Source organism: Pelodiscus sinensis, chromosome 1 (assembly GCF_052426305.1).
Source record: "Pelodiscus sinensis isolate ZL-2025 chromosome 1, ASM5242630v1, whole genome shotgun sequence".
Lineage (NCBI taxonomy): Eukaryota > Metazoa > Chordata > Testudines > Trionychidae > Pelodiscus > Pelodiscus sinensis.
Window position 1 is genome coordinate 313,507,173 of NC_143052.1, and position 13,034 is coordinate 313,520,206.

At 37.5% G+C, this 13,034-nt stretch overlaps 1 protein-coding gene across 3 annotated transcripts in view; it reads right to left on the bottom strand.

The window, feature by feature from the left end:
- Nucleotides 1-116: 116 nt before the first annotated feature.
- The window catches only part of ZDHHC20 (zDHHC palmitoyltransferase 20), a 91,519-nt gene continuing 78,601 nt past the window's right edge, over nucleotides 117-13,034 (bottom strand). For 2 of the 3 annotated variants that reach the window (XM_089775602.1, XM_089775600.1), the window contains 3 exons: nucleotides 11,974-12,089; nucleotides 11,433-11,514; nucleotides 117-9,984 (listed from right to left, as the gene is read on the bottom strand). In XM_089775602.1, the coding sequence (XP_089631728.1) occupies nucleotides 11,477-11,514; nucleotides 11,974-12,089 (154 nt within the window). In that variant the 3' untranslated portion in view covers nucleotides 117-9,984; nucleotides 11,433-11,476. The remainder of the gene's footprint in view (nucleotides 9,985-11,432; nucleotides 11,515-11,973; nucleotides 12,090-13,034) is intronic. The other variant, XM_089775601.1, reaches the window with a different exon arrangement.

The window sequence follows — 13,034 nt, forward strand, 5'->3', positions numbered from 1 at the left end:
GTGAAAGCAGTGTGCATTCTTTCCATTGGTGAGCCAAAACACAACCCTAATCATGGCTGATAAGCAGACAAGTAAGGGTAGTGATACACCTGAACGAAGGAAAAGGAAAGCCATAAATTTTGAAATGAAATTAGACATATTAAAGCGTGCAGAGAAAGGAGAAACACAGTCACAGATTGGATATGCGTTTGGTTTAAATCGTTCCACAATTGCTACAATCATCAAAGACAAAGCCAGAATTTTGGAACATGTGAAGGGATCTGCGCTCATGCATTCAACCATAATAACAAAAAAAAGAAGTGGCATCATTTCCGACATGGAAAAATTGTTGATTTTGTGGCTTGAAGATCAGCATCAGCGTAAAGTGCCTGTTAGCGTTATGTTGATTCAAGAGAAGGCTCTTAGTCTTTATAAAGACTTGAAAAAAAACCTAGGTGAAAATGCTAGGGATGTAGAACCATTTGTGGCAAGTCGTGGGTGGTTTAACAGGTTTAAAGCTAGAGCAAATTTACATAACATTAAGGTGAGTGGGGAAGCTGCTAGTGCTGATGAAAAAGCAGCCTCTGCCTTTCTTGAGACATTTGCTGCTACAATTAAGGAGGGAAACTACAGTGCTCATCAAGTGTTTAATGTTGAGGAGGCTGAACTGTTCTGGAAAAAGATGCCTGAGAGAACCTACATCTCCAAGGAAGAAAAAACTATGCCTGGCTTTAAAGCTGCGAAAGATCACTTAATTCTTTTGCTTGGAGGGAATGCTGCTGGGGATTTTAAGATTAAGCCACTCCTAGTTTACCATTCTGAGACCCCTAGAGCATTTAAGGGTGTAACAAAAGCTGCTCTGCCTGTTGTATGGAAGTCCAGTCACAAGGCTTGGGTAACTTTGGTGATTTTTGAAGATTGGTTCTTTCACCATTTTGTGCCTGAAGTTAAATTGTATTGTGCCAAAAATAATATTCCCTTCAGAATTTTGCTTGTGTTAAACCATGCACCAGGGCACCCAGTTTCCCTGGATGATTTTCATCCTGACATCAAGGTTGTGTTTATACCTCCTAACACATCCTCCTTGTTGCAGCCAATGGACCAAGGAGCTACAAGGTTATTTAAGGCTTATTATACCCGTAGAATCTTTGCCCAAGCAATTAAGACTATAAAAGGGGAAGAAGCTTCTACCTTCAAAGATTTCTGGAGGGGTTACAACATGTATGCTGCAGTAAAGAACATTGGGGAGTCTTGGCATGAAGTCATGCAGACCAGCATCAATAGGATTTGGAAAAAACTTTACCCTCAGTTTGTTAATGATTTTAAGGGATTTGAGGAAACTCTGAAAAATGTTATTGAAAATATAATTGAGATGGGAAAGGAACTTGATTTTGATCTGGAGGTGTATGATGTGGAGGAGTTGTTGGACTCACATGCAGAAGATCTCTCTAATGATGATCTTGTGCACTTAGAGGCGCAAAAGGTTGCAGAAGAGGAAGCTGCAGCTCTGTGGGCAGACACGCCCCCATCCAAAAGATTCACAGTTAAAAAAATGTCTGAGGCCTTTCAGATGATTGAGGGGGCTATGGCACTGTTTGAGGAACAAGACCCCAACTCTTTTCGATTTGCCTCAGTCTCCAGAGCTGTGAGAAATGCCCTCACATGTTACAGAGAAATTTACCTAGAGAAAAAGGTACCTGATTTTAAAGGAACTAGTGCCATCAGCCTCTAATTAAACTTGCCTTTCCTCAAGCACCAGCATTGTTAAAAAATGATCATTTCTTAGTTAAAACATTTTTTCTGCTTTCATTACTAGTATTGCAACAGTACTGTGGTCTACTTTTTTCATTGCAAATGTACAGTATTTCAGCTACATTATGAAATAAGTTTTTGTGGCTTCAGCTACATTATGGAATAAATAGGCCTTTAACACTTTCTATGGAAAAATACTTTTTTAGTTCCAAACAACTGACTTACAAACTTTTGGAACACAACCTGATCATAAACTGGACTTTGTGTAATAGGCCTATTTTTTGTTATAAAGGGTTTTGTATAGGGTTGTGCTGCACTGGGCAGAGTTACTATAAACTATCCCCCCCCCCTCCCTTTACTAGCTTCCTCCTCAGAAGTGGGGAAAAACAACCCATAAGTCAACCAGTATTACTAGCTCTTTCCTACCCAAATCACTTTGCCTTTATTATGTGATAAACATGAATAATATGCTATTTTGAGCAGATTGACATGCAAGAAAAACAATTCCTAGTAGCTGTGCCAATCTAAAAATATTCTGGGATTGCAAAAGGCATTGAGACCATATTAGAATTAAGAATTTATAATTAAATATAAGGATTTGGTCACACTTCTCATAGGTACATTTTACTTTACCCATTTGTCTCAGAACAGCATCCCATGATTGAGGAAGCCAAAGCTCTCTTGTCTCACTGCACAGATAGTATTGACATTTAATTCCAGGATGCATGTGTCCCTGCCCAGGCCTTTACCGTCAACTCAGAATATATGAACACCATCTGTGCCCCCAACCTCTTCCCCCCACTTACTCTCTCAGCCTTGTAATCATAGTTTTTTTTCTCACATTTGTTTTCCTAGTGTAACAGCCTGGCTTGCTCTTAAATAAGAATACTAATGCTCCAAGGCAGGGATTCTTTATATTGTGTGAACACTTTTTTTCTGTAGTAATTCTGCTCATGCAAATTCACTAAGTTTTAATTATCATTTATTATGTTGTTATAGTACCTGGGACACCAGATGATGTCATGGCCAAGCTGTACCATCACAGTGACTCTAGCACAGGAAATGGGGCTTGCTAAATTAAATTGTATAAGTAGCAAAAAGCCACCAAGTACTTATTTTTTTTTAAAAGGAGTGTATTTCAGAATAACCTGTTTAGTTCAATGTGGTCTACTAGCTTATTTTCACAGGGGTAAATTCTTTGCAAGAGGAAACAAAATTAATCTTTGCTTGGACTAGTTTCTCACAAAATAAGCCTCCAGATGCTTAGTTTAAAAAAAAAAAAAGTGAAATGTTTGAGCACCAGTTGGAAAATAGGTTTGATCTACCTTTGGACTACTCTAAATGCATATTCTTTTTAGTGTTAGCTACAATTACTGACTGAAATTGCAGAACCAGATTTTCCTTGGACAGATCAATTACTGACTGAAATTGCAGAACCAGATTTTCCTTGGACAGATCAGTATGATTAAAACAGGATGAGTTAGAGCTAACAGTTGCAATGTTGTCATTTGTTCTTGTTTTGGACTGTATCTCTGTGGGTGCAGAGTCTTATGTGTACTGCAAAGCATGCCATGCATACACCTGTCTAACAAAATTAGATAGAATTCTGTCTCTTTACAAATGTTTTAGCTTTCCATCTACACTCAAATAAGCTTCCCTCATCCCCCCCAAAATGCACTATATTTAAACAATATAATTTGCAGAATATTTCACATTCTTTATTTAATCACTTTTGCATTCAATAAAATCAAGTGTCTAACTTAATATTTTATCAGTTGGGAAAAGAGGGCCCCAAAAGATGCAAGTTTTGCCTATGGTAGTTTACATAAAATATGTAAGTCTGAATTTTGATTTACAAAAGTCTGAATGCAAACATTCATCATTAAATAATAGCCAGGAGAACACTGGAGAAAAAAATATATGTACAGAGAAGTTACAAGGTACCATTAAAATAGGAAGGAACTCAGGCAAAGATTTTTGTATATCTCATTCATTTATAAAATTCCATTTAAAAAAATCAGTTCAAAGTATTAAACTATAAATGGCAACATGTTTTCTTTGTGCATAGGAATGTTCCTACCTGCAACATACAAAAAATACAATGTCATTTATTAAATTTATTTTTGTATAATTAGCTTCAGAGAGACACTTGCAATTAATTGTTTTATGCAGAACACTGAAAATACATCAAAGTAAGAGATTTGCAGACACCCAGAATTTTGCCATTACAGTGCAATGTAGATGGCATACCCATTGGCAAATACAGGAGCTGCAGACATAATCTAGGGATATGTATTTCACAATTTAAATAGGGCAAATTCTTAATTGCATACACCAGTCTTTTGAAGTCTGCAGGTCACCATTAACTCTTTGGTGCCAGCAAGCAGGAGATCCTGATACTCATTCCCCAACACATTTGCGTGGGTGCTATGCACTCATCTGAGTTTCTGCTGGTAAATCTTATCTTCACCAAGTAATTAAAACAATCTTGTAAACATGATCAAGTTCTGGTACCTATCAGAAACAAGATTCAAGTAATCTGCAAAAAAATCACTATTAAGTCTAACAACACAAATTATTAATGTTAAGATGCACTAACTAAATTTGCATTTTCATTACATATTATGGCAGCTCTATACCGAAGAAAATACTCATAAGCTGTCCCTACTTACAAAATAAATGGATAGAAATGAACTTAGTAAACATGTTCAGTATTATACTAAGCTTTACATCCTGCAGTTTCTCTTTGGTTACAATTAGTGATACTGACAAGATGCCCTGTATTGAATATCTAATGACATTTCAGATACTGTAAACAATGGTTCTTGGGTGATCTGTATTTATAGATATTTCAGTAATTGAAATCTTTGGAGTCTTTTTAAATGAATATCCGAATCTCTAAAACTTAGTTTGTGGAACTCATAATATATTGTAGAGTATAATTTCATATTTAGAAGTTTTCTTTCTGGTTGGTTGGTTGATGCTCAGACTGATTGCACTAGCCTTACACTTCACTAGACTAGTCTGGCAGTAGACCTTAATTATTACTTTACAAATGCTACTTCTATTTCACTGTTGGGGCTCCTTTAAGCTGAAACTGTGCTGCTTCAAATACTATAAACTAACACAAAAATCTGTTTCCAGTATGCACTTAGACTTGAAACCAAGCATTTAAAAGGCAAAAGATTTACAGTGCCAAAGAGCCCCATAAATATTACAAAAAAGTAATACCTGAAAAACTTAGATACTTAAACACTTACAGAAGTGCATATGTTAATCAGTGTGTATCAATTCTGACATACACTGTGCTAAGAGTAAATATGCATTCCACAGAATTTGGGGTATGTTTACTAACACATCAGCTGTCTGATTAAGAAAGTACACTGTAAAAACAGTAGCAGTGCCATAAACTTCTAGAATTACCTAGTAAAAATCAGAGTGAAAGTGGAAGTGTTGGCTCAAAGATTACTTTTCTGTGAACGACTGATGTCATATTCTGCAATAATATTCTAAGAAACTGGTTGATAAACAACCATGTTTCTTTCCTACATAGAGCTTACAAATTTGCTGAAAATCAAGAGACCAGTATTTAAAACAGTCTGATTATGTAGTATAACTTGTAAATGGAGGCACTGTTACATAAGCAAAAACATTCCAAAGTGAATTAAATTCTCCATTCACTTGTTACATCTTCCCCACTTAAGGGGCTTCTTTTATAATTGTAAGTATTTAGACATGTGCAGAAACCCTTACATAGGAAGAGGTTGCTTTATGACAGACTATTGTCCTCTAACTGGGAGTTTAAAACATATTACATATATTTAATACAAAATAGGTTTAAGAAACATTAAGCACACTGATTTCAATGGTACCAATGTACTCCAGCAATCAAGTGATCGGAATACTATGTGGCTGTAATGTGGCGAGATCTGAAGGATTAAGCATAGAACTGCTGTTTTAGTTGTCATCTCAATATTTCTGTACTTGCACATATGCAACAGCTTTTATAAAACACAATCCAGCAATCACTATAATCACATTATCTCAAGAACACATCCACTGATCCTGAATAGGTGAGATTCCCTTGATGCAATGACTGAAAGCCTTTCAGTAGTTGAATAGGGAGGCTTGCACTGAAATGACTTGCTCAGCAGGTTGCTCTCAGACTGTCCTGTCTCTGTAAGGCAAAGCTTGACAATAGTGAGCTTACAACTCCTCTCTGCAGCAAAACACCTTTCCCCCTCAGCTCTCTTACCAAATTTATTTTTATTTTTGTCTCTCTCCCGTTCTGCCTTTAATTCAATTTCCTTCACCTCAATACACAGAGAGCTCTTGGCTACAGATGAAGAACTGCCAGTAGGGCTGCTCTCCAAATGACAGCCCCAGGGTCTTGATCCGGTCTCAGATACTGTGCCTGATATGTCCAGAACTTCCATGTCAGTTTTCAAAAGACAGCAAAGGTGACACCTCTTTCAAAGACATGCAGCACTTTGGCCTGTGGAGTCTATTTAGTTCTATCAGCCCATACTTGGTCACACTTTTGGTCTTCAGTTTCATGGTATTTCTTTTCCATCAATATGGTCTTTATAATGGCAACCACTTCTCCAAGAAGAGTTAGCTGAACCAGGAAGGTTCTTTGTTGAATCAACGATATATTACATTCTGTAAAAGTGGCCTCAGTTACTACCTGCTTTTCCATCCAAGTATACAGCTCCTTCACCACAATCAACAGAGTGCTCCTCTCAAATTAATCTTACCCCAAAAGTCAGAAAATCTGACAAACTATGGCACTAAATATCTATCTATATTTGTATCTAGTTCTATATATCAGGAGCACCAGTTCTGTAGGGAAGTCTCAAAAATATTGTTTGTGAGCATTCTTTCTTTTGATAATCCACTAAGAAACTATCATTCACTGGAAACCACACATGGACATTTGGTTTAAGCTCTGAGGGCTCATCAATACACAGCTTTTGTACTGTTTTAAATTGTATCAGTTTGGAACCCATTATAGTTAAATTTGTTAGCCTCAAGCATGGATGAAATTACAGTAAAAGCTGTATTATCCAGCACTTTGCCAACCAGAAAGATCTATAAACAGGTATTTCTGATTTTCATTGAAAGTCTGGTTACAGAGTTGTTGGAGTGGGGCCGGAATGTTTCCTGCCTAGTTTTGCATGGGTCCCTCAGAAACAGTGATGTGTGCCTGCTGCTCCTAAGGCAGAGGAATGGTCACAGGGGCTCCATGTCCTGCCCCCTCATCTCTAGCTCCCATTGGCTGGGAACTGGTCAGCGAGAGCTGTGAGGGCAGCATCCATGGACAGAAGTAGTATGCAGAGCTGTCTAGCCATGCCTCGGCATAGGAGCAACAGCATGGACATACCAACGTTTGCAGAGAGCTGCCTAAGATGAGCCCGGTCCTGATCCAGCACCCAAAATGCACCATGCTTCCCAACCATCTGCCCTAAGCCCCCTCCCATACTCAAACTCCCTGCCATAAGCTGTGTCCTGTGCCTCAGATCCCCTCCCACACACCAGTCATGAACTCCCTCCCCCTCTTAGTTAACAGGAATTGATTTACTGGTACCCTCCCATTTCCCAAAATGACAAATGAAGCTTTTACAGCATACAGGTATGCTAAACAGAAACAATTAAAGCAGTGATTTTAAACTCTTAAAGGCACTAATGTTAAGTAGAAAAGCTTGGCACAGTGGACACCTGGGTTCTATTCCCTGTTCTGGAAGCAATGACCTTCTGCAACTTCTTATATCTTCAACTAGCTCACCTGCAAAATGCAGGGGGAAATATTCATAGTTACATCTTCTACAATTATAACTTTGGGTGCTTCCCAGATCTTAATACTAATCAATGGAAGAGGGGAGATGAAATCAGGATATGCCCAACCCAAAGGGTATTTTGGTTGGAAGAGCTCTCTTTCCAAACCTAACACGTTGATTGCTAGAATAGAGTGCCTTTTTTTAAATTTTCAGTTGTGCAGAAGTTACCAATATTTGAGAAGGACTGAAAGATTTCAGAGAAAAAGGGTTTGAGGCTCAAAAGAATGCATATGAGCTTTTTTGCGAATTTTGAAGTTGGTAAGTGCTACACTTTTATATAAAAAGTAGTACAACATTTAGTGGGTCACTTTGCAAGACTTCTGAAAAGTGCAATTTTGGACCATTAATTTCCTTTCACAGGTACCAGAGCATGCTTAAAAATTCTCATATTCCCCTACTACTTTGAACAGTACTTTAAAGTATACAGGAATAGGTACTGTTTTAACTCCAGAGATTATTTAGGGCCCTGTCAGAGCTAAATCATGCCCCACTTAAATCTTAGTGTGTCCATAAAATACACATTTTGTATTGGAAGATTTCAGAGAGGTAGCTGTGTTTAAGCAAAAACCATAAGGAGTCTGGTGGCACCTTAAAGACTAACACATTTATTAGGGCATAAGCTAACTCACTTCCTCAAATAGTTGAAGGGAAAAGAGACAGAGATGGGAGTGTAACATCAGTGCTAATTAGATCAGGGTGAACGGAGGTGAGCCACATCCACCCTGATTTAATTAGCACTGATGTTACACTGCCATCTTTTGCTTCAACCATCTGAGGAAGTGAATTGTATATCCCACAAAAGCTTATGCCCTAATACATTTCTTAGTTTTTAAGGTGCCACTTGACTCCTCGTTGTTTTAGTTTTGGAAGTAATCAGCCCACAAGCAAAAACATATGGATAGGTCCCTTCACATATGATAGATGGCTGTACTGCCTCCAGTCACAGTTTCAAGAGGACCCAATTGCACCTACACAGGATCAGCAGACACTATATACTGGAATAAAGAAATTGATAAGTTAAGGGATATTTGTCAAGTTTGCTAGATGCAATGTCAATACCACTGAAAAATAACTAGCATCAGTAGTCTTTTTTTTAAATAGAAGATATGTTGTTGGCTGTGGTCTCAAACTTTGGATGGACTATATTCCCAATATAGGAAACATACAACTTGCCTTTCTTAAAAAAAGATAAAGAATTATGTAAAGTGCCCCTTTCAGCTATTTTTGAGTCATTTCCACTTAAAATGGAAGTAAAATATGACAGACTAAAGCGTACAATAAACTTTCAATGTGTTCCCAAGTGCATGATCCAACATTTACATTTCATCACAGATACCTGAACTGTGTGTCTAAGTAGTACAGTACTTCAGAGCTAACAATAAAAAAAGACACCTTCTGTCTTTATTAAAAAGCTAAAGCAAGTATAAAACAATGTTATAAACCATCAAGTGTTCAATCTAAAAAGTAGTAATCATCTTCAGGTCCATTTTCAAATACAGTACAAAACTTACAATAAGATTTCTGCTGCCACAAGGACCTTGCTGCTCTCTTACTATCTTGTACATACCATTCTGCACCTTTTAACAGAAAAAAGTACTAGTTTGTTAGCTCTTTTTTGGATTGGCAATTTTTTGTATGGTGAGAGGCAATTGCAGGAAAAATAAAGTTGTTCAGGTTAATATAGCTAAATAGAACTTCACTTTACGGAGTTACATTTCTGATAGGATTAAATAAATTAAATTACTAGGGGGCCCAATCCTGAAGCAAACAAGTGGCACCCGAGTGAAAGAGCTTCACTAGCTTGGCATTATGCTGCAACAAAGCAGTGATGAAAGGAAGTGTCCTCAACACCCACAGCACTACAGAGGCAGGGTATTGGGATAGGAAGTATGTGAGCATCTACCACTGGTACTAGGAAGAGGTAAGGATACATTATTCCCTACACGGTGTTTGAGTGACATATAGCTATACCATGGAGACTCACTGGCCATACTCTGTGTTGGTTGGCAACACATCCACTTTTCCCCTTTCTTGGTCCCCTGGAGACCTGCCATGGAAATAACTTCAGCAGTACACAGGAATATGGGATCTGCCTGCTTGGGTCTTGGCAGATGTACGCACCCACTGCAGCAATGCATAGTTTCTGCTCTGTTTGGGCCTTGCTCTCCCACGCAGGACACTTCAGGATTTGGCTCTTTTGTAACAGTATATAAGTCAATGTTGCATAAATGCACATTAATAATCTTAAGGCATCTGTCTTACTTCCCCGCTCTGCAGCAGTGCTTACAAGCATCCGTTGTACTGTATATAAACAATTTCTCATAAATGTTCAACATGTTCACACTGTTCCATTTTACTGAGCAACTTCTTCCAAACAAAATTAAGTAATAGTCAAGCACAAATGTGTTGCAGAAACCTAATTAAAGGAAATAAGTTAATTAGAGGAAGTGTAACATTAAGTTAAACAAACATGTAGGTCAACTCCTATTTAAGAATTATATCTACCTACCTTCCAATTATTCTACAAATAAGGATTTAAAGCATGTAATTTCTAGCTCTCTGCCTATGGAAAAGCCCTAATTCAGAAAAATACTCAAGCATGTACTCATTCAAGGCAATATTTAAGCACAAGCTTATGTACTGTCCTAAATAGTGTTGCTTTCCTGAATCAGTTGTACTCTCTTCTTCTAACAGTTGTCCAGCTTCCTGAAAGGAAGCTCAGTCTCCCTATTTCTCTTGCATAGTTACAGTCTTTGGCAACCAGGGAAGTGCAACATGGAACTTACAAAACAAGACATCAATAGTTGGTTCTTCTAAATTCTTTTTAGCATCATAAAATGGTACATGGTAACTATTACAAATGTAACAGGTTTGTGTCTGTATACAATCTGTTGCTCTTACAAATACTTCCTCATTGCATATTCTTAACATAATTTAACCAGCTTTTTTAAAGTCACTATTACAATCTGAGTTAGTCAGTGAATATATCCAAGAAATAGTGAGTTTCATGGCTGCAGCAGCACACTTTATATTTCCCAAATATCAAATAAGAAAAGTTATACAGAAATCCTTTCATACATAGAAAAATAATGTTATTATCAATTTGAAGCATGACTGAACACAGTCATTTGTTCTGTAAACACAGATTGCTCATTGAAGCAGCATTTACCGCACACCCACCACTTCTCTTACTTCATAGGAAGTAAGGAAAAGACAAATGAACACACTGTTTAGGAAAAGCTGCTCCAAAACATCAAGAATACATGGAACTGCCTTTGCAACGAGTTCTTTCAATGGGTGGGTAAAAGGCTGAATTTTATGGCTTGCTCACAGACCAAACACTGTGGGAAAGCATTGAGTCTTTTCAGCCCACAAATCCACTGCTATGAAGTTTGTGTCTTCTACTCACTTCTCCAGTTCCATCTCCTCCCCCACTAGCTGTTATGGTGCTGTCCCAGAAACCTCATGTTCAGCTCTCCAAAGAGCCTGCAGTTCAGTTAGCCACAGGACTCTTACCCTGAAATTTACTCTTGCTCAGGGAAGACTGAAATGACTATCAGACCCTAATTAGTTTGTAAGCAAATTAATAAGAAGATGTTACTATTTAAAGGCAAGGTTTTCTGCTGTTTAATCATAGAGAGGAAGAGACTAACCCACCACCCCATTCTCCCCATTTTATGCTGGGAACTGAAAGCTACACAAAGCTATATATCTAGCACTATGGATAAACTGAAGAGTGAACTTTTTATAAAGGAGCTTTGAGAAGTACTCTGAATTCACAGACTGGATATTTTATGGCTTCAGATAGTCAGAAGTAATTCATTCACTATTTCTTTGTAAAATAATCAATTACATTGATCTTACCTTTTTCTCATTGAGATTAAAAGCTGGTCACTAACAGACTGAGGTCAGCTTTCCAATGAAACTATAACATGCTTTTTTGCACCTAAAAGTGAGAGATCACAACAGAAAGTATATTTTGCAAAAGAGAACAGTGATAACAATATCACTTTACAGTGCTGCATATAATTGCCCCTCTCACCATCAGAGATTGGTCCAATAAAAGACATTGGACCACTCACCTTCTCTCCTCTCTTTTACAGAAGTAATTTTTCCCTTCCTTTAAACCAAATCACAAACTCATTCCAAACTACAGAACACCCAGAACAGGAGACTAGAAAGTTGGAATTCTTCAATTACCTTAATACACCAGTCTGATTTGGATTAGATTATGAGAGAAAAATTAGCCTCATTCTAGAAAGAAAATATTGATTTGATTTAATTGGATAATTGTCCACCCATTAATATATTTTTAAGCTAAACTTTCTAGTTCAGCTATGGTTTCCCAAGGGTTTTTTAAATACGATACCAGCTGAGATTCGAACCTCTACGTTTAAAATTCTACCTGATTTAACATTTTCTTCTTCTGAACCACCTTCCACCCACTGACTTTCATTGTCCAACAATCGATTTTGTGACTCACTGAGTGGCCTGGCAGGAAACGGCTGACTGGCTCCAGAGCTAAAAACAGAGTACACAGAAGTATTGTACACGGTTAGATTTTGTAATAAGCATACAAGTCATAAGTTCCTTCACAATTTAATAAAATTCACTTAAAAGTAAAATAAAACAAACAGCCCAGTCAATGTAACTGAAATTAAGTATATTTTTGCCCATTTGAAACCTAATTCACGTATAGACGGACTTCAATGAAAATAGCCTCTCTCTGGACTCTAGAGAGATGAAGACCATTTACTATTCTCATGGGGAAAATGCAAAATTGACCACTGAGGAATGTTTTGTTCACAAGATGAATGCAGGATGGAGTTCTGATTTCACCTACATGGTTGCCACAAATATTATGAAAATAACAACCAGCATTTCCTGAAAAAGAAAAAGCAGCGTATAATAATAGGACAAGTTAGTATTAGGGGGCTCCATTCAGCACGCATCTAATGCAACAGGTTACAGCATTATTTGCTCTACAATCCTGCTCCATTGTTTAGCATACAACAAGTTCCACAGGTTAGTTATGTTGCATTAAAAATATCTTTAATTTATTTTACAAGAGTTGCCTCTCTCAAAAGTCCAGCTACACTAGAAAACAGATCTGTTTCCAACAATTATTTTGGGTTGCTCTTAAGTGCTAATATAGACTGGACGATACCACTTCAGAAAGACTTGGTTCTATGTTCAGGTACAAATCTTCACCACATCGGAATCCAGCTTTTTGAAGAAATAGTAAAGACGGTTTCGTCCTCTTTACACTAGCACTCTCTTCAATATCAGCAACCTACTGAAAATGGTCAGCAACAGTTCAACCTCCTCAAATAAGAAGGGCTCAAGTGTCCCTAGTTTATGCATTTACAGGAAGAGGTGAAATGGTAAAACACATACCAATGTCATTTGTTACTTTATGCACATTACCTCTTTCTTCTCCTCTAAAATTATATTATTTTAGTCTTT